General features: G+C 46.2%; 1 protein-coding gene across 7 annotated transcripts in view; it reads right to left on the bottom strand.

The window, feature by feature from the left end:
• The window catches only part of FRMD4A (FERM domain containing 4A), a 370,654-nt gene that overhangs the window by 32,822 nt on the left and 312,550 nt on the right, over nt 1-25,282 (bottom strand). For all 7 annotated transcript variants that reach the window (XM_064703006.1, XM_064703005.1, XM_064703007.1 and 4 more), the window contains 4 exons: nt 25,055-25,112; nt 23,193-23,279; nt 8,535-8,611; nt 4,292-4,430 (listed from right to left, as the gene is read on the bottom strand). In XM_064703006.1, the coding sequence (XP_064559076.1) occupies nt 4,292-4,430; nt 8,535-8,611; nt 23,193-23,279; nt 25,055-25,112 (361 nt within the window). The remainder of the gene's footprint in view (nt 1-4,291; nt 4,431-8,534; nt 8,612-23,192; nt 23,280-25,054; nt 25,113-25,282) is intronic.

The following is a 25,282-nucleotide window of genomic DNA, read 5'->3' as shown; positions in this document are numbered from 1 at the left end:
TTCTTGGGTATTTATAGGCTCCATCACTGCCATTCTGAGGAACCCAAATGCCTCACAAGCTTATTTCCTCAATAACCCCAATAAAAGGGCACATGTTATCACTTGCTTGCAAGAGTGAACAGTGCAGTCCTTGTGAGTGCAGAGGCTGAACTACCTGACAAGATATCAGAGCAGAGCAGTCAACCAGTACTGGCCCTCTTCAACTGATGCTGTAACCAGTTAGAAACTTCTCATTTCCAGCAGTTCCTCCCTAAAATCAGCCCCAGGAGAAGGACAGCACTCTTTAGCTTCTTGGATTAGATGTTTCTAATGGTCAGAAAGAAGGCCTGTGAAACATCTTCTTCAAATAGTTATGGAAGGTTAGTTCCAGGTGAAGAAGAAAATCACTGCTTTTATCTAATGAGATTTCCTTCTCCTGAAGTCTTGATAAGGAGCATAAACATGAACTGCTGTCTTGCTGCAATGCCAGACCTTTGGAGGTAACAAGCCTTCCAACTGACTTATCCTGCTGATAAATCCCCTGCAGGTGTGTATATGCTGTATAACCCTATGTATCTGTAGGGTTATGTGTACTTTGTATAACCCCAGGAAACAGCTATGATCAAACCTAGTGTCTGCCTGACCCAGCATACTGAGTCCTGGCAGTGGATGCCTCAGAAAGGCACAAACCCCAGGTCTGCATGGACAGATCCATCTCTCCTGCTCCATGAAGCAGCAGTTTTCCTGTTTTATTTGGACAGTTACAGCAAGCATCCCTGTAGTTTATTTCCACTCATTTTCAGAATGCAAATCAGGGCACACTCTGGCCCTGCCTGTCTGACTGGGCACCAGCCAAAGTGCTGAGTGAGGGCAATGTGGGGCTGGGTGCTGCTGTGGTCCTGGCCAAGGAGCAGTGGCTGGAAGTGTACCCTATACAGGGCAAACGAAGAAGTGATATAAGACTAGAGCCAGGAGAGAGGAAAAACAAACCAGCAGACAGGATCAGCAGGGCAGAGAGAGCTTCCTCTGCACAGGGTTCAATTCAAACCTGCTGAAACCACAGGAGAAGGTTTTAGATCCAATTGCATTTGTGCTAACGGTGCCCTGCACTGAACACTGCAGATGAAACATCTCCTGAAAGGAATGGGGTTAACTTTCCTTGCTGCTCAGTCCCTGCTGCCTCCAGCAATGCCAGCCAGCATTGGGTGGTCTGTGCCTTGGACAGGCTCTCAGCAGCAGCAGCAGGAATCAGAGCAACAGCTCATTTCACACAGGCCACTGAACAGCAGCCAGCTCTGGCCCGTGCAGGCTGTGTGCTGCAGCACAGCACTGCAGAGCTGGGTTACACCCCATTAGTGCTCCCCCCAGCCCCACAGCCCCTCCAGGCTCACAAATTTGAAAGCACTTAGCACAGACCTGCCAAGTCTCATTTACATGGAGGAAGACTGGCTCGTTCATGAGTCATTTCAAAGCATGGGGCCAAACTGATCCCCAGTGCTGTTCTGACAGGGTCAGAGGGTGAAGGAAAATCCTTAAGTGAAACGAGGAAGAAGATGGACACTAGGGATGAATTTATCCCTCTTGCTGCAGTGATGGGGCTTTGCTGGAGGTGATTTTTTGAAACCCTTGGCCTATTTTCTACCAGTTCATTCAGCCAAAAAGCCTTGCATTGGAGGAATGTGGTGTTGAAAATTCCCACAAAATGGGACTTGTCAAGGTTTCTAGGCCAAGTGTTTGATTGACTCAGTGCAGTCAACAGAGCAAAGACATGCCTTCAAGTCCTGCTGCATCTGTCTCCTGAAAAAAAGGGAAGCTGACAGGAGTTCTGCATGCTGACAAGCTCACTTGGGAAGCTGGGGATCTTTTCAGTCTCCATGCTATGCTTGGATTGCAGGGAGAGAGAGACAGATCAGCAGGGAGCAGACGCTGGGTTCCCAGGGAGCTGGCAGGAGTTCAGCATGGAGTGAGGCTGGGACCTCATTTGCAAAAGGGTCACAATGCAGGAAAAGAGGATTTTATTTCCTTTTAAAATCAAGTGAAGGGTTTTCTTTCTAGTGGAGCTGTTGGTCCAGATCCAACTGGTGCCCAGTTATGTGAAGAGCAGAGTTCAAGCTTTCTTTATCACTATGTCACATCTCCCAGCATCTAATCTACATCACTGGAGCAAGGCTCAGCTGTACAGTGAGCTCCAGCAGGCTTTTTCCTCTAAGTTTGTTTTTGTTTTTCTTTCTTTTGTCAAAATGATATGAAATGCCAAGTTTGGACATGAAAGGAAGGAATATCTAAGTTTTGCTTTGAAGTTGAGGATTCAATTGAAGTGGGGCCTGAGATTTAAGGGGCTGCAAACCCATGCGACCTGAAACTCAATAAATGTTTGTCTAGGCCCCTGAGAGCTGAACCAAAGACGTTTCACATTTTCACATCACCCCACTCTAGGGTATGATTTACTATTTTCCCAAAGTGAAGCTCACATGAGCACTGTGTCCTTGAAGGGACCAGCAGGATGAACTGAACAGATCAATTAAAATTGATGGATCTATCAATATTGACAGTGTCATGTCAAAGATGAGGACAGCAGATGAAAATATCAGTTCCCTTAAGAGAAATGGACAAAAATGTTTGTATGCCTTAACTTCAAAGCCTCAGCATGACCACTGGGATTATTGTGACAAAGCATGCTGACATGGTCACAGACGTGACAGGTTGACAAACGAGGGCTGGTGGGTGGTGCTGCCTGTGGGAGTGTGAGAGAGGGGAGATAAAACTGAAACACAATCTGCCAACAACAAAAGGAGTCACTGAAGGGAAGTCCTGGGTGTTTCAGAGACCCAGTTTCTTACCAAAGAAATGAGAGGAGGAGGGAATCTCCTTTTGTTTATTGGTTGCTTGTGACCTAAATATCTTGCAGCTAGATCAGCAAATCCATCTGGCTAAAAGTAAAGAAAAGTAAATTTCTATTTGCTTGAAATTTATCCCTGAGTTGACCGAGAGGACTATGCACTGCCCTGATGGTCCTGAGCAGAGAAGGGGGACAGGAAAGCTTCCCTTGGTATCAGTGAGTTTAATTTTGTCCATATTACAGCTGGCACTTAGGCAGGGCTACCTCCCTAAATTCAATACAGCTTACAACAACTATGGTGAAACCTGGATTTTTGCATTAGATGAGACATGGCCAAAGTGAGTGCAACCATGCCCAAGGCATCCAAAAGCCCTCTAAAATAAAGTCACAGAGCTTATGATGGGGAAAGCAATGTCAGAAGGGCTTAGAACAAGTGGGACTAACAGCACACTCATGGCCCTCCACATAACTCCAGAAAGCCAACTCGATTCATTTAACTGGCAGAAAAAATAATGCACTAAAGAAAAACAGGAAAAAGAATTATTCTTCTGCCAGTTTAGTGGGCTGAACTGGCTCATAAAGGGCTAGGGCCAGAGCAAGGAAGGACACACCCCCAGCCTGAAAATGCACACAGAGATTTCAACAACAGCAAGATGTTAAGATTGTTTCAGGCATTTGGAGGATCATCACCTGCACATTCTGCCATTTCACCAGAGATGAGGACCAATGCAGGTACCCACTCAGGACAGGCTCTGTCTTCTCTGTGAAGCTTTAAACCAGCATGATCACGTGGAGAGGGAAGTCTGCCTGAGAAGTCTTTTCTCTGTATCAAAGTAATCTCAAAGTGATCAAAGCAATCTCCTGCTGCTCTGCGTATGCCTAAAATTACTGATGAAAAGAATTAAGAGGAAGAACACATACTCCTCTGGTTTCAAGGTGGTTTCTTTTGTGTGTTGCCTGGCCCTTTGTGCAACACCAGTTTGCAATAGCTCCTTGTACAGCGAGGCTGTTGAGCCTCCTGGCCCCCCTGCTAAAATAATATCCCTACCCCTCCTTTCTAGGAAAATACAATAGCAAAAATCAAGGCACAGCAAGAAGAATCCAGAGACAGTTGTAGGTTGTGAAGCTACTTTGAACTCAGTTATTGGAAGCTGCCCTAACTTTATGACAGACATGGAAACCATCCAGACAGGGATGTTGACCCCCATCTGCTTGCTAACTTTGGCTCCTTCAATTTGGCCACAGTTCAATACAACCTTTTCCTCAATCCTTACTCCCATAGGCATGAATTTGAATACAAATTTTCTCAATGTGGCCAGGACTAGAAAATGTCTTCAGTCAATTTGCTTTTTTTTGGGATCTTGAGCAGAAAGGGAGGGCAGGGAAGAAGAGCCACCATCTGGACCTGATGTGGCTGGGACCATGGGGAGTGAGAAGGACTCACCCACCACAACTGGCACTTCTCATGCTTACCTTGCTTTGCTTCCTGTCCAGGTAGAACTGATGTTGACTAATGGCCATAGCCCAGATGGACTTTATTAATGCTGGACAGGCGTACCACGTGTGCACAGCAATGCCACTATGCCCAAAAGTCCTCCTGGTCACAGATGCCCTGGAGAGGAGAAAAGAATGAACTGGGGTTACACAAAGGTTTCACCAGGTTGCTTTCTGTGGCAGAACCTGTCACAGATCTCATAGTAAAAGCTGCTGTCTTTATTGGGCTAATGGGAAAAAATGCTTAGAAACCACCAATAAATATCTAATCAAGCCAGGAGAGCATTTACTTCAAATATCTCCTCAAGACTGCAATCTTCAAAGGACTAAGAGTAAAGATCATTCAGTTTGCCCAGCTCAGACTGTATCCCTGGGTCTGGTTGATGCTGACTTGCTGCATATCCCAGGGCAGCCACCAAGGCCAAAGCCTGCATGAATCCCTTGTGTCTCATCACATGCAGAGACATCTGAGCCCAAGTCCTCACATCCTCCACTGTCTCCCAAATATCAGGATCCAGGTAACAACTGAAGATCCACAGGATCAAAGGCTGCTTTAGGGAGTGTGAGAGAAACTCTTCATGAACCTTGATTTCCCCACTTGTAAACAGATGCAGCAGGATTTGCCACATGGCATGGGGGCAGGGAGTTGTGAGGCTCAGAGGGGGCTGCCTAGTGCCCTGGAGAGAAGAATGGGACTCAGTGATTAGCTGAGTGAATTTAAAAACAGGAAAAATAAGAGCTAAATATTTCCTCTCTGGGACTCTCAGTTGTTCTCAAACATTAGCAAAAAAACACAGGTTAGGTTTCCCCCTGCTTTCACAGCTGTACAAACCTGCTTGATTATTCCTCCCCATCCCTCAAAAGCAACCCCACCAGCACAGCCCCTGACACCAGCAGAGTGCACATTCAGGCTCTCAGCCTGAACCTCTGGAACTCCTCCCACTGCAGGGATGGAGCTCTGGCTGGAATAAACCACAGCACTGACCTACAGAGCCCCAAATAAATGAGTGCCTCCTCTCCAGTCTGTTAAAATGGGTCTTGTGGTAGAGTAGGATTATGAAATGATGTGGCATGGGTACAGAGGCTCGCTCAGAAATGGGACCCTTTTAGGGACATGGATGGTGAAGAGGGACCAGTGCAAGAGACAGCCTGGAGTGTGCTACACAGAAGTGCCAGAGTCCACATTCAGCAGGGACTGAGCCATGCAGGTGTGGAGGTGGCACTGCAGGACAGCCCAGGAGTTCTACTGTGCCATGCAAGACGAAGTCAGCTCTTTCACCAGCACTCACAAGTCCTCAAGCCTGCTAAGGTTCCCCTCCTGCACCTGCACTTCTCTTCTGGTGCCTGTGGGCCACTGCCTTGTCCAAAGTTAGAGGGGTGAACAGATGAAGAAATTTGTGATAGAGCCAAGAATGAAAGAAAACCAGAACTCTGCAGCAAAATGAGAATTACTGGCAATGTTCAGTCTGGGACAGGGCTGACAGCCATTGCACCAGGGCTTTTTCAGTGCTTCAAAATGTGTTAAAGTCAAATTATGGAACTACAAATCAGAGTGAAATTTCTGAGAAAGCAGCTGTGGCCAATGCAAACAAGGTCTGAGACAAGTGGGATCTCATGTTTCAGTGTTACCCTGTGCTGAGTCCTTTCCTTGTGAATGGTGCTACAGACCTTGTCCTATTACCAGTACTGTTCTTGGGAGAAAATCTCCATGGATGCAACTGATGGTGCTGGGCTGCCTCATTTCTGTCACTGGACAGGGAATGAGGGCTGTGCTGGGAGGTGTTCTTGAAGTTGAGACTGGGGAGTGGATCCAGCTCTGGATGCTGTATATTGGTCTAAGGACACAAATCTCCACTGGCACATAAAGCTCTAAGGAAATTAAGGCACTCAAACATGGGCTGAAGCCTTAATTCTGGTGTCATCCTATTCAGTTCAAACACAGTTACTTCTGAATTCTTAGAAACATATTCTGCAATTCATTCATCTTTTCACTGTAAAAGCAGTGATTTCTAATTTTTTTCCTGGTTGGAATCTGTACATATTTTCCTTTAAAACAGCAGACTCTAGATCATCTTCAGACTGTTGGTCAGAGCTGTGGATTTGCTTTTCACAGCTGTGTTTGAAGACCTGAGAGATATAGATCACGGGTGTTTTTTCCACTACTTCCCTCCATGCATGCTACATGCACTGTGGAATTAATCCTGTTGATAGCCCCTAAAATGTATCATTTTCCTCCCTTATGAGATAACTAACTGCAGTGAAAGGAGGTTAAATGGCTTGTTGGGGACAGGAAGCCATGGGCAGAGGTAGGGCTTAAAAGCATACATTGTGCTGCCCAGCCCTGGCCACAGCCACGGAGCTGTGCTCGCTCTCCTGACTGTGGCTTCGCTGACTCAGGCTCTGGTTTGGCTGGGAGGGGAGGAATGTGGAGAGAGCACTGTGCTGGCTACTCCTCCGCCTCCACACGCTGAACAACTCCTTGCAGGAGTCCATCCCACATGGCTGGGAGACTACAACCAGAATTGTCTTCCCACCATGCCACTGCAACGTGCTGCGCTGCATTGCAGCCTGAGCAGCAGTTCCACCTGGATGGTGTCATTCTGGATACAAAAATCAATCAAAATTATACAAAATCCAACCAAAGTAATTCCTTTGTAGCAAGAAAGTAACGGGCTGACAACCAGGGGACAGGGCTTTGTCCTCCTGGTGTTGAGTCAGAGAAAGAGAGCAATGGAATAAAGAACGGAAGCTCTTCTGTGTCACTAATTCCTATAATCTAAATACAAATGAGAGACAAGAGGCTGCTCTGTGTGGTCACATTTCATGCACGACATCGAGTTGCAAATGTCACCATGATTTTAAGGTCCCAGGTCTATTTCCTTTCTTTTTCTTGCAACTGCTCCTTCAGGAAACAGGCAGAACGTAGGGCATTGAGGGGCTCCTGGCTGCTCCCGGCACACGTTTCTGATGCCTCTCCAGCTGCTGGAGCCTCGGTGGGGGAAGGAGTGCACTACCCACAGCTCCTGCTGCTGGAATATCTCCCAGTGTATTCTCAACTTTGGGAATTCACTCTGTTAGATTCCATGTGACTGTTTACATGCTTAATATTAAGCAGATGCTTAGAGGTTCTGCTGATCTGGAGCTGTACAATGACATGAGCTGCTTTACTCGCAGTTTGTTTTAGCAAATGCACCTATGCAGACAGGCACCGTTGTACTGGTGTGGCTATGCTCATATCAGGGTAAATAAGGATAGAAACTGCATGCAAAATTCCCCTAATAAAAGTACATATATTAATACACAGATAGGCATGGGAAACAGGTGAAACTGGATCACAGCTGACTGATCACTGCAACACACTACTACCAGCAACACATCAAATCAGTCTGGGCAGAGAGATGGTTTCCATCAGTGGTATCATACTTACAGTGCAAATGAGACATTGCTTTTAGTCAGAACAACTTTCAGAGCCATACACTCACTGTGTGCAGCAACCATCCAGTAATGCAAACACACCAGGGGTGCTGAACACACTGATGGGATGCAGAACAGTCCTTGGAACTCTCACATTAGGATTCCAAAGTAAGGAAAAAAAAAGGCTCCTGTGCCAAAAAGACTGATGGGCTTTCATCCAGGCTGCCGGTGGTAAACCTCTGGTTCTGTGCCATTGCTTTCAGTTGCACTACTGAATATTTATTTACAAAGAAGCGTGTGAGTACAAAATCTGGCGCTCATCTCCGGGCTCTGAGCGAAACATGGGGACAAGGCAAAGCCCCCTTTCACACACGGGGGCTGCCAGCACTGCAACTGAGGCACCGGAGCCGCACAGTCCCAGGGGTCACAAGGTGCCAGAACAGAGGGAAGGGGAAAAGAAACCCGCTGGGAGCCGAGGGGAAACACATCCTCAAAAACGCACACCAGAACCCGAAATGTCCGGCTGAAAGGAAGCAGCAGCCCGCGGCTTGGTGCCCGCTGCCTCGCTCTCGCGTGTTCCCCTGCTCCCAAGCGCAGCGAGCCGCGCACAGCAGCGGGAGCAGCACCCGGCTCACCCGGCTCGGCACCGCACAGCCCGGCTCAGCACAGCCCGGCTCGGCACTGCATAGCCCGGCTCGGCACTGCATAGCCCGGCTCAGCCCGGCTTGGCACCGCACAGCCGGTTCGGCACCGCACAGCCTGGCTCACTCGGCTCGGCACCGCACAGCCTTCCCGTCTCATGGCTCACCTGCGCGGATCGTGCACCTCCACCGAGAACTTCTTCTCGCGGAAATAGAGGTTCTCCAGCTGCCTCCATTGGAAGATCTGCAAGGAGAAGAAGGCGATGAGGCGCCTCGGCGCGCTCCCTGGCCCGGCCCAACCCAGCCCAGCCCCGCTGCTGGCGCTGCGGCGGGAATGCCCCGCTGTGCTCCGCCCCGGCCCCGCGTCCCGCCCGCCTGCACCCGCGGGGCAGCCCCGGGGGCGGGCGGCGGCCTCCGTCCCTCCCGCCCTCTCTCCTTCCTTCCCTCCTTCCCTCCCGCCCGCCCGCCGGCCCCGCTGCCCGCGGCGGGCTCGGTGCTCGGAGCAGGCGGGAAAGGGCGCCGCTTTCACTTTGCGTGTTGAAGACACATTTAAAACTCCGGGCAAATCGGGATTCCACCACATTTTCCTTGGAGGGCTGGCACCTGGCGTGGTGCATCGGCCTCTGGCACAGCAGGCTCTCCCCGGGGTGAACATCCCCCCGCTCCACCCCAGTGGTAATACCCAGCTCTGCTTTTATCACGTAAAACTGGCAGGAGCATGACCGAGTGGGGTTTATCTGTCCCAGGTGCTGTCAGACTCGTGGTGGCAATGCCCAAGGCTCCAGGTGCTCCCGGCGGTACAAAACACGGCAATGAGCAGGTCATATCTCAGCCTCTGTTTTACAGGCTGCCCTGCCGGGATATCTCAGAGCAGCATTGGGACAAAGCCAACACTACCACCAAGGGCGAAACTGAGGCACGAAGCTTTTCATTGGGGTGAAATGCGGCGTGCCCTCGCCCCCGAGCCAGCCCTGGAGGGCTCAGCGTACTCCTGGGTAGCGGGATGCGCTTACACGGCCCCTGTGCCCTCACTTCTCAGTGAAATAACACCCATCTCCCGAGCAGGAGGGCGGACCGACCTCAGGACAGCGCGAAGGACGCGGTGACAGTGAAATACTGCCAGCTCCGCAAACTATCACACCGTCACCACCGCGGGCAGCTCCACCACTGCCTCTTCCTTACAAATGAGTAAGCTAGAATCCAAACCCTGGCTTCCCCGCTGCCAAACCACAGGGAGGAGGCAGCCTCCACCCCCCTTGGCATCTCGGACTTCGGCTTCCCTGCATTGCCCGTAGCAAGCAGCAGAGCCGAGGAACGCAGCCCCGCTGCTGGGGAGCACAGGCAGCAGCGCTTTCCCTGATTTACACTCCCTCTCCCACTCCAAGTAGCTTCTGTGGAGTTCCTGTCCTGCCCCCGAGGAAGGCGCTGGCTCCTGACACGCCGAGATAAGGCTCGGCTGCCAGTGTCAGCGCTCTGGAGATAAGTAAACAGGAGGCGTAATTTGATTTGCACTGATAGAGCTGCTGGTGGAGCTGAAATCTTGAGAATAAAACAAACCTCAGAGAGGACCCAAAATGTTCTCCTTGCTGGTATTTCAGGGGCAGCAAAATTGAAAATATTTGTTAAAATTTCCAAGCAAGGTTGGGGTTTTTTTTCTCTCTCTTTTTTTTCCCTTTCTATAATAGGGTGCTTATGGAAGGAAGGGTAGGGATTAAGAAGGGCACTGAGCTACCCTATATTCTAGGGTTGTCCACATTGCTGAGGGAGTAGGGGAAGAAGGGAGCCAGGAGAGACGGGAAGTCTGAAAGGCTGAGTTACATTGTCCTTAGAGGATTATTTTATTCCTCCACTGGAAATACTAATTGCTGCATAAAACTTGTAAACACCAAACAAAGCACAGAAACACCCATTATTTTACCCACCGAGGGAGGACAGGCACAGGGTGAAAGGGTTAAGCCGGGAGCTGAAGTCTGACTCTTCTTTAAGTGCCTGGCTTCAAAGGCATGAAAAGGAAGTTTGGGGCCTTAACTCCCACAGACAACAACTGGGGTCAAGCTGAAAACATCCCTCCGTGCTTCCAGATGCCCATCTGCAAGGCAGGGAGGACAAGGCGGCTGTGCTGCACGGCATGTGCAGAGGACGTGTTTGGGAGGCGTTCAGACATGTGGAACACATAAGAGTCTAAAAAGCCAGCAGATCACACCCTTCAGAAAATGCCCCTCTGTCCCCAAGTCCCCCGTTGTCATTTATGACTAAACTTCGGTGTGGCGCAGAAGGAATTTGAAACTTTCCTGAGCTGCTGGCAGCTGCGCTGTTTGGATGCTGTCCTGCCCATCCTCCTCCTCTGTCTCTGCTGCACTGTCCCCCGTGCTGAGATCCTTTTCTATTTTACCCTCTCTGCTACCAAATCTCACAGTGCTGTTTGCTAAGGGAAACTCTGTTTCTCGTTTCTCTTCTGTGATTAACTCCAACTGTCCAAACACACAGGGCTCTGGGGAAGCTGTTCAGATGCCCAAATGTAGGCATGGAGTGCCCTTTTCCATGCCCCAGGGCTCCCTGCCTGGCCCCTGGCTGCTGCCCCTGGTGGGAGGCAGCCTGACATAGGTCCGGTGCTCTATCTGCCAGCCCCACGCAGATGTCTTGGATCAGCAGCAGTGCCTAAAACAGCATTAGACACCTACGTTTTGGGCACTGGAGCAGCTCCCCAGATTGCTGCATTTTTATATTTAGCTTTGTTGTTTTCCTTGGCAGAAGGAGGCAAATCCAGACTCTTGGGAGGGAGGGGGTGGAAGTGACCCCACAACCTAAGTTTGTGTCTTTTATTTCATAGCTTTGCTCTCCCAAAAGTACATATGTGTTTTACCATTGCTGTAATTGTGCTCTATCTGCTCCCCAAGTATTATTCTACAGTGTCCCACTCCTTTTTTCCCACATTGATCTGAGAGGTCTCCCCCTTCCTACAGAAAAGGAAACCAATCTGCAAAAATGTGAATACCCAGAAGAAAGTATCCACTTTCCTGTTAGCTGATCACAATCCCTCCAGAGAAACAAAGCCAAAGGTGCCCCTTCAGCCAGACCTCCTAATGTAAGCAAGCTGCTCCTTTCACCAGTTGCCCGCCTTATATATGGTCTCAAATTGATGTTGTTAATGCAGTGACAGATGCACAAGGTGCCATTAGTAGATCTTCCTAAATGGAAGCATAATTTTTACCCATCAAGATCCTTTTACCACGCTGGTGCTTGCAACCTTCACTGGGGAATAGAGCCCCAGCAGGGAGCTGGTCGTAATTTCAACAGGATCTTGTGGAAATGCAGTGACAACAGATGCATGCTGGTTTTGGGGCTGGTTTGAGTCAAAGCACCCGTGTTCATGGCAGGTTTGCCTCTCCCTGCACTGAGGCTGGGTCTGGTTTTGGGTTATTTGGCTTATGATTGTCTTTAGTTAATTTCCTGGGCCGAATCCAATGCCTGCACCTGTGGGTGGGACAATTTGTACTGGTTTTAGTGGGATTGCATCAGAGGTGCAACGACCCTTTGACAAAGAGTACCTCGGCAGGGACTGGGACAGCATCTCCCCAAACACACTGGAACTGGAGCTTAGGAGAAAGTCAATCATTAACACAAGCTTGGAGCACAGTTCCCCTGCCCTTGAGTGGCTGCCTTCACTCAGTGCCCACAGACAAGGGGACAATCAGCAGTGCTGCAGAGGGCCAAGTCTGTGATGTGGTGGTTTGCCTGCTGGGTTCTCTTCTGAGGTCAGCAGCTCCTTTTGGATCATGCAGCACTGGGCAGCTTTCAGATGGGAACAATTTTTGGTAGTGGCCATCATTACAGGCTGCATATGAGATGATTTAATCTTCAACAGATACTTAAGGAAGTATCCATGAGACTGGCTTTTGAGCACAGCTGCACACTCACGCATGTGAAAGGGGCTAGTAAAAGAGGAGAAAATAATTACCCTTATTAATAAAATAATTACCCTTTGAAAAAGAGAAATTAAGATATTAAGAAAATAATTACCCTTGTTCCTCCTCCTCCAAGGGGCCTGTCCCCACCATGATCTCTGTTTCATTGTGCCAATAAAACTGGAACTGACACTATCACTTGAATTTGAAAAACTGCTTATCAACTTGTGAACATTCAAGGGAGTAACTGCTCCCCATCAGACCACATGCACTGTTTAAAATGTGTTGGGGTGGGTGGGGAGGCCTTGATGGGGAAACCAGTGTCAGAAATGGCTTCTACAAAGCTGGCACCTTAGAAGAGGAGCCAGGAGAGAGATCTGAGTGCTGCATGGTGTGCTGTGGAGAATTCAGGTGCAAGCTATAGGAATTTTCTCACTGGAAACCCCTTCCAAGAGGCTGGCAAGCTTGCCAGGCACCAGATGTTTGTGACTAGTTACAAAGAGCTGCAGTCAAAACCCTTCAGACGCAATCTCCTTTTGTGAGCACACTTGTGGTTTGCTGGCTGCTCCGTAATTAAGCTGAGCCTGGAGGAGAGGGGGCCCAGGGATCTGCATGCATTTCAGCCATGTGGGTCTGAAGGATTTTTTACCATTTTTATTGACCATGCTGGTACTGAGGAGTTTGAACACACCAGGAGGTAGGGTCAGTGTCAGAGTATTTGAAAAATGCTAGAGGTTTGTGATAAAGAAGGGAATGTTTTTTTGTGAATGAAATATCAGGGATTGCTTCTGGCTTGGTCACTCATGGCCTGGGTGACCTGGACTTCTGGAGAGGTGTGGGGACCTGAGTTTGTGCTAGGCACTGGGCTGTGCTCTGTCCCTTTGTGCTCAGGGAGCCTTGCTGGAGTATTCAGTGGAAGTGCTGTGCCATTTATTTGGAACCTCTGGCAGTAATGAGGCTGTTGCTTGCTCTGTGTTGCCCTTCAGCTCAGGCACAGGACAGAGGGGGTTGCTGAAGGCCAGCACTGGAGGTTGGTGCACAGTGTTCTCTGGACTATGGCAGTTAGAGAAACATGCCCAGATGGTACCTTCTGGAATAATTCCAAATCCTGAGGTTGGGGTTTGGGGTTCCGGATACTGTTTGCTGCCTGCTGTGCCCAGGAGAGCCAGACCTGGTACTGAACTGGGGAATGTGCATTATGGCTGGGCATGCTGGGGACACAGTGTGAGCCATTTTGCATTTGGTCTCTTAAAAAACAAATATAAAAGCCCAGGAGTCTCATTTTCTTTCTCTTTTCTGCATGCTGAATCACCTGAGATGAGGCACAGGCTGAATGCACACACTCTCAAGGGTTCCAGGTAGCATGCTTGGTTCCTGTTCAGAGTCAAATCATCTGCAGAAATCTATAGAGGATCAACAAGCTGTTTAGCTCTGCTTTATGACCCAAAGGGGATTTACAAAGAAGATGGAGACAAACTTTGCTCAGAGGTGCCCAGTGAAAGTATAAGAGGCAACAGACACAGGCTGCAGGGTTGCAGCAGGGCAAATTATTAGAAGATATATAAATTAAAACCCCAAGTCCCAAAACAATCAGTGCAAGTGGTCAAACACTAGGGTCATGAGTAACCAGATCAAACTCTGAAGGTGGCTCAACTTTTAACAGGAGGTTTGACTAGAGACCTCCAGAGGCATTTCTGAGCCATATTTTTCTTTCATTCTAAATATCTAATAAATGACCAACTGTAATTGGTGTTGGACTTGCTGACCTATTTGGCACCTCCCAGTCCTTCAAGTCTTGCCACTTCCTAGATGATTAATGCTTTGTTAATCACACTATGCAGAAGGAACAATCATCCCTCCAAGAGCATGGACTACCACCCAGACTGGATACTCTGAATGGCTTTTAGGAAAGGCAGAGAAATAATGTGGAGCATTTCTAACAGTCCCAATACAAGCCCTTCCCTTGCCTACACTATGGGCAAGAGCCAGCACTGGATGACATCCCAATACTAAAACTGGTATTAAACAATGGAACTAAAATAATGACAGTATTTTCACACAGCTTGCTTGAGTGAAGCTACAAACTCCCAAGTCTTTCGTCCTGCAGCTTAAAGACAAAACAAACATAACAAAATAAATTCCTCCTTGGAAATGTAATTTCCTCCACTGAACAAACCAGCAAGCTAAATTCTAGGAGCTGAGTTATGCCGGAGGTCAGAGTGGAGGTTGTGAGAGGTCCCTTTTGGCCTTAAACTCTATGGAAATCACAGCTCCAGAGTAGTCAATGGCAGTTTTGTCCCAGTGATTTCAGTGGGGCCATGGTTTCCGGGCATGGATTTGTGTTCTGCCTCAAGCCAACCCTGCTCCCATCAATCATACCTCTGTCAAACTAGTTAGAGTGAAGGAGGAAGGACTTGGTCCAGGCAGAACAGCACCATCTTAGCTCAAACAAATGGGCTCTTGTTTCAGGGGCAGATTTACCAAGAGATTTTCCGTGGGCTGTCACCTGTGAATTAGTGTGACCCACTGCTGAGGGTGCCCCAGGGTCAGGAGATGGGGATGCCACTGCTCCATAACTTAGTCCTCCATCCTGCCACACTTCCATTCATTCCTTTATTTTTATTAGTTTGGGGTATTTTTTTTTATTTCGGTTCTCAAAACAAGGAAAAAAAAAAAGAAAAGATTTCCTGAGTGATTTGATGTGGGAAAAGCCCTACCAATGATCTTCCCAGAGGCTTGCCGTCCTCCCTTCCCTCATGGAATGAGAGAATGGCTTGGCTAAGTGGGACTTTCAGTGGTCTGTCAGCAATCCCAGCTCACTATCTAATTACTTCTTCGCCTCAGGCTTCAGGCCTCTTTTTTTGCCAAACAGAAAAACAATTTCTGATCCAATTTGAGATCCCTTTTGCTGTGTGCTGTTCTTGTGGGACAACACCACCCCAGCAAACATTTCTGGCTTGAACTAACACAAATTGCATCTAGGTCTATATAATAACCACTCTGCATTCATTTCCATTATGGAAACACAATTCCCTATTAAATTTCAAAGTGGTTTATTGGCTCAGAGAGACAGCAGAGCATCAGATCACAGAGGGAAGAGCTGCTATTTGGACAAAGCATTATTTGTCTAAATAAATGCAACTTGATATTTGTGTCTGTAACTGTACACAGATTGGGAGATTAGACTTTGACTTTATATACAACCAAATCCACTTTCACTGCACATATATGTCTGGTAGCTGCTGTTAGATTGTGCATTGCTGTCACCATGCTGTGTGTGTCTAAATCAATAGATCCACAAAGAACCTTTTTTCTCTGATTGGTTTAAGTTAAACTTTCTCCCTTTTATTCTCTGAAAGGACATCAAAGTGACTGGATCTTTCTGCACTGAAGAGATCTCCTTTCTGGCACCATGTATTAGATAAAGGATGCCCAGTCTGCAGTCTATGAATCAGCTGTGGCACCCTAGAAGGGTTTATGCTGCCCACAAACCATTACTGCTACTCTGTCTCCTAAAGATCCTCATGTCTTCTTCAGTGGCTTGGCTGAAGTACCTCTGTCTTGAAACCAAAATTCAGGAATCACCATTGCCATCCCACGCTGCTGTAGCATTGCACAGTAATTTGTGTGACTGCAAATACTCCCATGATTCTGGGTGTCTGCACAGGGGTGCCATGGCAGCAGCAGCACTCCCACTCTCATGGTGATGGCTGCAGTGAACCTTCTGAGCCTCCTGCCCAGACCCCTGCCCAAAGGTGCCTCATAGCCACAATCACAGACTAATGGGACCCTGCCTGGGTTCATGATAAAAGTGCCCAGACCTTTGGAACAGCCCTGGTGAGCTAAGAGACTGTGTCTGAGCAGGGTGGGGTGTGGAGGAGCCTGCTACCACTTCAGAGCCAAGCATAAGTGCTCAAGGAGGTTTCAATCTCTCTCCAGATCTCCACCCTAACTCCAGGGCTCTGAGGTCCAATTTGTTTCACTTTGTGCTGTCGGAGCGATTTGTCTTTGCATCTTGTTGAAGTTCCTGCTGTGTGCTGCAGAATCATTTAAGACTTGGCTGCTGCTTTTACACAGATTCAGTCTTGAAGACCTGAATACGACAAGGGCTTAGAGAAGGGAGTTTTATTTTGATGGGACTACTCCTATATTTAATAGTAACCATGGGCTTGACTTGGCTAGATCATGGGATGGGACGTCATGCTCTAGCCTTTCTGAATTTAAATTCTCACAGAAAACCCTGGGAACTATATGTCTAATGGTATCACCACAGCACACTAAACCACCAGAATAGTGCTCATTTTTTCATAAAACAGCAGTGCCTAAGACTATGTATTAATGTTTGCAAGCATTGCAGTTGATAAAACTACTTATTTACCTACATAATGGAAACTAAGCATGACTATTGCATGATTCTAAAAAGTTCATTTACCTAGACAATCTCCTCACCTGTCTGAAATCAGCCCTGTTTGGGAGACACACTGAAACAAATTTTTACCAACTTTTATGAGGAGAAAAAAGTGGGGATGATGACCTTATACCCAACAGTTAATTCATCCCGGTTCAACCATGACAAATTCCATGCAGTTGAACTCCTTCCAACTTGCTCTGAGCTGTGAAGCTCTTGTCTCGCCCCACAGAGTTACTGTGAGGGTTAATGGCCGCTTCTTTCTCTGGCTGCAGTGATTTATGCAGCCTGTATCCATATCCAGCTCCTACAGCTTTGCTGTAGGATACAGATTGTGGGTCAGATGGTGAATGGGATTGGGAACTGATCGAGGTTAAGAGTGACCATTTTTTATGGCTGGGTGATGCTAAGCCAGTCAATCCCTTCTCTGGAGCAGTTTCCTTCCTATAACTGCACAGCTATACCAGGATGGCTGAGGAGGGGGCCCAGGGGAGGAAGTGAGCAGTGGGGGCAGGATTGTGATGGGGGAGGAGAGTGCTGAAGGCCACTTCAGCTGATGCTGCTGCCAAAAGAAATGTTCACTGAATCACAGCCCAGTGGCATGTCCAGCCAAATCCTGTGGAAGTTCTCAGTGTCAGGGACATAATCCTGCTTTCCAGCCCAGTGTGCTTTGATGTCATTTATTCAGCTCCCAGTGTGTTTGGCAGCTCTTTGGCACAGTGGTAAGGCAGGGAGTAGTGGGTGCTGAAAGGGGAAGTGCCTGGTGCTGGATGGTAGAAACCCAAACTGAGAGCAGACAGCAGAAAAAAAGGTGCTGGTAGGAACATGGTCTCCTGTCTTATGGGGATGGAATAGGGCATTTCTGCAGGGAAAGGCTTTAAACTCTGCCTGCTTTTCAGTGTCTGCAGGTCTGGGTATTACATTTTAAGGAAAGAAACTGGGTGAGCAACCTCTCTCTAGGAGAAGGAACAGCGTGGTAAGGAACATTGCTTTGTATATGTCTCCCTCCTTCCATGCTCCACATTTCCAAATACTAAACCAAGACTGAATTACTGCACTATAAAATGAGTTGAACCCACTGTGACCTGAAGACTGGTTCAGTTTACAGCCAAGTCCATAACCCAAGAAGCACAAGGGATCAGCAAGGGGAAGAGAAATGAAAGCATAGAGCAGAAGGAGTCAGCAGGTAGTCCTTAACAGCCTGCTAATCACAGTGAATAATTTATTACAGCAGACTCCACGAGCTTTTAAACTAGTATTTCCTGGAAATGGTTTCTGCTCGTTTTTTATCATTTGTAAATTTGAAATCTGCTATCCCTGTCTGCAATGCAAAGGTGTTTGAAAAGATCCTAGGAAATGACAAGGACCCCAATGAAACATGAGTCCAATACATTTTCTGACCTCACTTGATTCTGGATGCCTTAGAGAAAGTCCAGCCTGTTCTGAATACACCCTGTGGCTCAACAGCATGCCAGTGAGAGGAGTGAGACACATGCTCCATACCTCTGACAACAGAAACCAACTTGGTGTCAAATCAAACGCCCTCCTTGAACATGAGGATTTATAACCCCTCCCAAAATCCTCTCTGAAAATAACCAACCCAATGTTCAAACCCTGGATGGAAGGTCACACTTTTAGTGCTATCTTCAATCCTTCTGAGCTCTTGGCTCTATTGTATCATGTGGCGAGGAGCTGTGCAAGTGAATTGGGCTCCCTGTAACTAATCTGAATTTCATGTTTCTTTTGTCTTTTTGACTCTCCCTGTGTTCTATGACCACTTAGGACAGAGAGCAATTTGTCAGCTTCCTCCTCCCCATCATTCACTACTTTCTGTACATTTCACATCAATCCTTACTTTAGTTTTTTTTTAAGTTACTGGTCTGTCATTCCTTCACCACAGGAAGCACAAGTTTAACCACTCCATCAATGCAATTACTGACTTGACAATGCTTCATTATGCCCTAAAGCAGAGAGGATCTATTTGTTCTGCAATAAAGCAGCTCTTAATTAGGCTATTGCTCCTCCTGTGTAAATATCTCATTTTCCCTCTGGAATTGGGAAAGTTCACTTTATCTCTTGCTGTTTGAAAAAGGCCAAGTGCCACTGGACAGCAATCTTTCACTTTCTAGACACAATTAATGTGCTGATTACTTTGCTCATGCTTTTGACAAGCTGATGATTTTTCTCTGATCAGACCCTTAAAACTACTGAATTTACTTGTGCTCTGCATTGCTTGGTAGGATGGGTCCAACTCACCTCTTGTGTTTGCATGTTTAAATGGGAAGTCAACCCAACTTTTGCTTTGGATTCATGATGACACTACAAACTAAAAATCAAATTCTTTGTCATGAGAACCCAAACACTGTTGCGTAGACCTTATGGAAAGTGACAGAGCATTCTCACAGCATGCTTCATTTAATCTCAGAGAAAGGGTAATGCTGAGAAGAAATGGCAGAAACTGGTAGCTGTCACAAGGAAATTTTTTGTCAAGTTACATTAATGGCTGATTTTTGTGATGTCTCACATTTTATCTTATTTCTAAAAACCTCTGTTCCCTTTGGGTTCTCTTCAGTAACCAGATAATGTAAGCAGAGATAATGTTTATGAGTCTGAGAAAAAAGGCTCACTTTAGTTTCATTGCCACTAGCTTTCTATAGAAGAAAATGAGATAACACTATATAGACATATCTCTTACAAAGCAACTAAACATTACCAGACTCTCCTTTAAGGTAATTTTATTTTTGGTGATAAGTTAAACATTTTCTCTGTCTTTTTATCTGCCGTATGGAAGTCCTTTGGCTGACTTTGTTAATCATTCACTCTTCAGTTTGGAGTTAATTGTTTACTAACTGTTAAGCTGTTTGCACTAAAAAATGCCTTTGGGCTCTTAAATCAGTGGGAATATCTCATTAGAACAACAGAGATATGCCTGGTGCTACTACTTGGGTGTGCAGATCTCACAGCTCCAGGCTACACTGCTGCTCTTTGTGCAGTCTCTGGGGATGGAGTGGAGTCACATCCCTGTGTGCTGGTTAAAATGGACACAGAGCACTCACAGACAAATGTTAACATTGGGCTGCTGCAATGCCTTGGCTCTGAAATTCAAGCAAAAAGCCCTCTAATGACCCTTCACTGAAAATGATGGGTTTGGTCTTTTCACAAGACAGCATTTGTAGAAGCTAAGTTTAACATAGAGGGAAATGGATTCTGTCCACCCTGGAAGCTGTGAGCTGCTTCTACACAAATGACACTGGTTCTGCAAGCCCAGCATCCAGAATGCCTCAATATATGGTTGGCAGGACAGCAGCCACCTTTCCACACTTGATACTCCCTTCTTCTTGTTCAGCTGGAGCGTTGGATTTTGTGTAGTATACCAAAACTTCTGCAATTATTTTGTACCCAAGAATGAACAGCCAGCAGATTATAACTCACAGGGACCAAATTTGCACTACAACAGGCAACATTCAAGAGGAAACCTTTGACAGGGTTTGCTGAGTCTGTGAGCTGGTCCTCAACAGACAGAGGAAAAAGGATGGCTTTGGGTAGATTCAGGGCTTCCACAAAATTCATGTATAGGCAGGAAGGAACATAAAAATAGAAACACAGAGACACATTAGTCTCTGCAGTCTAGGTACAACTGCATTCCAGTTTAATAGGCCTGCATTCCCACCTGAACCACCCAGGACTAGGTGCCAGATCCCCATCTCAGCTTCATCCCCAGTAATGCTGGAGAACTTGAGTGAGAACAGCAAAAGCAGGATGAGGTTCTGGCCCTGCATCAGCCTCAATTCCCCTCTCCAGACTCATCCAACTTGCTGACAAACCTGGTTAGCTTTCTAGAGACACATGGCTGATTTACTCCAGCAATTTAATGAAATCATGGTTTTGAGTGACTGCTAATGGGATTGCCCGAGATAGGTTCAGCTGCTTAGTGTGTGTTACAGTTTTACTCACAAGCACAAGAAACATGGAAATCTATCTAGGATGACATGTAGGAAAACATTACAATCTCCCTCATAAGACAAGCAAAATTTTTATATGCACTTAATATAAATGTCTTGATTTCAGCTAGTTTCTTGCTAAAATTCTCTGCTTGTGTTTTTTCCAGGGAGACTTATTTTTCCATTGTACGTTTTCATTTTTTTTCTGGCATCGGCAGTGTGCAGGAACAAAATATGAAAGATCAGAAAAAGCCATAATCTCTTTCCCCCTCCCCCACTAATTTTACCTTGCAGAAAGTTCAGTAAAGTTTACCCCTCCCATCTGCACAGCAAAGACTTGAACCAGCACATGCTGGTGCAGTGAAATGAATCAGATACTGTGGCAGGCTGCTCCCAGATACCAAGGTTATCGAGTGCAATTTTACAATCTAATTAGCAAGAGGATTAAACACTACACCTCACTGAGGCAGTTGATCTGCACTTGCCAGAGGGGTTTTACCACCTGTGTAGGGTAAGAAGTACTTTTACTTGCTCCACAGAAGGTAAAATCACTCCATGGAGAAATAACGAAGCCTCAGCCACTCTGTCCAAGTCCCATCCCCGATTTAGGCTGCTCATTTTGGAATAGCTCTGCCAACAGATGGGCTTTGCAAGCATCATGTAGCAGAGAAATGCTCATCTAGGCTGTCTTTTCACTGCTGTGGTCTCTGGATTGTGGCAATGGACAGATCCAAGTCTGGAAATTCCTGCTTTCCCTTCCCACCCAACCTTTCCTCACAGATAAATGACCACTTCTGCCACAGTTCTGAGTGGTTTATACACAAGGCAGCACCATTGTTTTGGGTCTGATGGATTTCAAAGAGGATTTGCTGAGACCAAAGAAACTAATTCCCAAAAAAGAGAAAACCAGCACCCTATTTTTTTAGAGTTACACTTGGAGAAGCAGTATCAGAGGTGCCTAAAGCCCCTGATTTGAGGTGCAGTGTGAGTGATAGAGGTAGGCTAGTGGGGACACAGAGAGGCTGGTGAAGATTTAATCAAGCTCCAAAACCAATGCTACAGAATAGATCACCCTGATCAGCTGAGAAGAGAAAGTAGAAAGGAGGCTTGACCCTTCTGGTGGAAATGTGTCTCCTCTCATGCAGTCAGAGCACTTGATCTCTCCTCCCTTCTGATGCTCTGCACCAACACTCTCATCCCAAGAGAGATGACAGTAATTGCTATAACGTGTGAAAGGCTGAGTCCTGTCATGGCAGGGCACTAATTTCTTCCAAAGAAATGTTTGTATTCCTAAGACTTTTGAAGGCATCTTTTAAGTACATGTCTTCCCTGGGGGGTTGGCACTACTGGAGATATGTGGGTGCAAACACCCAGCCTAGGCATGTTCTAAACTACCATGTGTGAGGATGGCTTGCCCTGCAGGTAATGATTGATCCCAAAGAGATGTGTCTTTTAGTCTTTGTGAAGACCTCCTTACTCTCCTTGTCCTTCCTTCTAATGAATTAAAGTCCCATTAATAGCCTTCAGTGAATAAAAGGCTAATTGATGCACCTATTGTCTCTTGCTGCCTCCTTAGCAGTTCAGTTTTCTACCAAAACCTCAGTTCTAGTTCATTTTAATAAAAGATGCTCTCTGTGAGCACCAGGCAGTGTCCAACTTGAATGTGACCAGAGGAGGTGAAAGAAGAATTGGTACAGAAACAATGCAAAGACATATAGAACTTAATTCACTGTGGAAACTTTTGCATCCACAGAAGAGCAGCCTAGTTGCTCCAAATCATCCAGTTCTGCAGCCTGCAAGCCAGCCTAAGCCTTGCCTCCTGGTGTCTCCACAGGTCTGCAGTGCAACAAACACTGTTGCTAACAGGCTCTGCATTCCCACCTGCAGGGCTTGTGCTCAGGGATGAGGTTTTTTATATTAGATTTTATATAGAGATTTATATTAGCCCTTCTAGTTGGGAAAATCAGAACACACAGGTCCCCCTCATAGTCTGAGCTCAAGAATTAAAACTTTCCATGTCTTTTTTTTGTGTATGTGTTGAAAGTCAGCTTTCCCTGCTACCATGACATTAACTCTTCAGTTAGGAAAATCACTGCTTATCAAATGTACTGCTGGTCCTGAGAAAATCATGCAATTTTCTTTTTGTAATAAATGGAAGCAGTTTTCCTGTCTCTTCATCCCTTTCTCTCTCAGATCATTTATGGCTTGACAATACAATATCAAGGGTTGGCTGAGCACACCCAATCCACCATTGTCAGTGAATGGAAGGCCTCCAGCACCTGAGAGGATCAGCCCTTGAGTTCCCATCTATGTCTTATGAATCACACAAAAAAGAAACATAAATTGCAAGATTAAGTGACACTTATTTCCTCCAAAGCCCACAACTTTTAATAAATTATGAGCTACTTTTGTCCATTAATTCTTTGCAGACATTGAGACAAGTTTGGGAGAAAACAAACATCCTTCAAAAATCACATGAATCAATGCCAGCATTTGGTGTACATCACACCCTTGACTCAAGCTATGACATGTGTGGCAAGCCCAGACCTTGGTAGAAAAGTAAACACTTACCTTTCTTGGTTTCACTTTATCATGGTAGTCATATTGAAAAATCCCCTTGTAGCTAAGTCCTAACCACCATGGAATTCCCTGCTTGTCCTGAAAGAGAAAACAGAGGGAGTTACATTGAATATTGAACACGATGGGGAAATGCTGGAGATTTCCTGTGTTGTTGCTCAAGATGAAGATTTGTTTCTTAATATCTTTGAATGGGTGTTGTTAAATTTCCCCCTGTTGAGTTCTGCAAGTTACAGAGCTCCACAGTGTTTAGAAGAGATCTGTTTCACTTTTGGGCATGACAGATAAAACAATTTAAAATACATCACATGTGATCAAGTTACTCAAAATGCTGTCAGGGGTGCTGAGGAGGTTTGACACAGGTCCCTTGTGCAGTGGTGCATCCTCTTTCTCTTCCCTGTAAATTATTCAGTCTGAACACTCAGAGATTGGAGAGGAAGGAAAGCAAGTCACCCAGCTGACTTGAATTATGTGGAGGGATTTTAGCATTAGTCTTGAAAATGCAGCAGTAATGGGATCTGAGAGCTACCAAGTGATAAGGTCTGACAGGCTCAGACCCAACTGCTTTGTGTCTGAGTGTGCAATAAAATGTCCTTATGGAGTAATGGCTGATATCTGATCCCAGTCTCTGCAATTTACTGAGCTGAAGTCCTCAATGAAATTACATCTGTTCTGTTAATGTGATAGAGAATGGCAGGGTAAAACACAGCAAAACCAAACCCCCACATCAGGCAGAAGCAAACCCTGTTATGTGCAATATTTGCTGCCTCATTGGTGCTCACTGCTGCATATTGACCATGGGGAGCTCACTGGAATAGCTCTCAAATCTTTGCAGTATTGAACATTCAGCCCAATCCACTAGATTTTTCTTGATCTAGAGTAGTTCAAGAGATCTGAATGCAAAAGGTGCTGGAGAGATCCTGTCCTCTGAGAAAAGATGAGGCTAAATGCTTTTTGCAAAATAATAATAACTTTATTATTACATCCTATTAGCAGGAATAGACTAGAAACACATCTCCTGAGACAGGTACAGTCAGATATTTGTGTTTTTATAGTACCTCATGTGTACAAGACATTACAGATGTACAAAAAAACATCTGATGCACAGAGATAATGACGAAACACATCAAAACTTCAGGGTGATAAATGAGGGAATATGCTCTGGGGAATGTGGCTCTAGCTTTCTTTCTATGTTTATCGATTTCTCTACGTAAAAAACCCCAAACCTATGAAGCTGGTCAGGAAGTAATAATAATAATATGAGGCTGGAAAATTTTTGTGATAAATCATTAGACAAAAGAAATGAGGAACTGCATGAATAACTGCATGAAGTCCACACAGAAGTGGAGATCTGTTTGGGGATGAGAATGTGCTACCTATCTCTGGAGTACAAGACTGTCCTGGTGTTAAAAAGATGTACAATCTCTGTATCCATCTACATATCTCATGTCAGGGGAGCTACAGTATGCAGGTCATGTCCGGCCCTAAACAGGTGTTCATGCCATCTGGGAGAGATCTGACCTCTTGGAGCTACAGAAAGGATTGTCTGCCAGAGATGTGTCTGGCTTGTCCCTTTGGTGGTGGTTCACTGGCATTGCCATGCTGCTGACTGAGCTGAACACTCCAGCACAATAGGACTGCAAGAGTTTTATCTCCAAGAACAGGATTTTCCTCTTTGGAACTGTATTTACTAAACATGCACACACAGCTGAAATAAGTTTATCCTACCTCAGGAAGTGAAACGAGACTTTAGTAGCAGTGTATTGTATTCTGAGAGCAGGATGGCTGTTTGTACCTCTCTCCCTCCCTCTCCAACAAGAGTTTAATTCAGGGAAGGACATTCTTGTAGCACGTACCTTTACTGCGTAATAATGCACTCCGTACGTGGGGAGGGACTCTACAATGCTCATGTAGCTGCAAAACAACACAGAAGAGAATAACACATCTGAGAAGCTGAGAGGATGATCTGAAAAAAAACTTTGATAAATAAATAATTATGCCGAGATATACTTTAAAATGAAGCATTGTGAGATTGGAAGCATAGTTACATATTGTATTTACAGTTCTGTAGAAATACTTCATAA

Source organism: Zonotrichia leucophrys, chromosome 1A (genome assembly GCF_028769735.1).
Source record: "Zonotrichia leucophrys gambelii isolate GWCS_2022_RI chromosome 1A, RI_Zleu_2.0, whole genome shotgun sequence".
NCBI lineage: Eukaryota > Metazoa > Chordata > Aves > Passeriformes > Passerellidae > Zonotrichia > Zonotrichia leucophrys.
The sequence above is the reverse complement of the archived record's forward strand: the minus strand, read 5'-3'. Positions and strand labels throughout refer to the sequence as shown.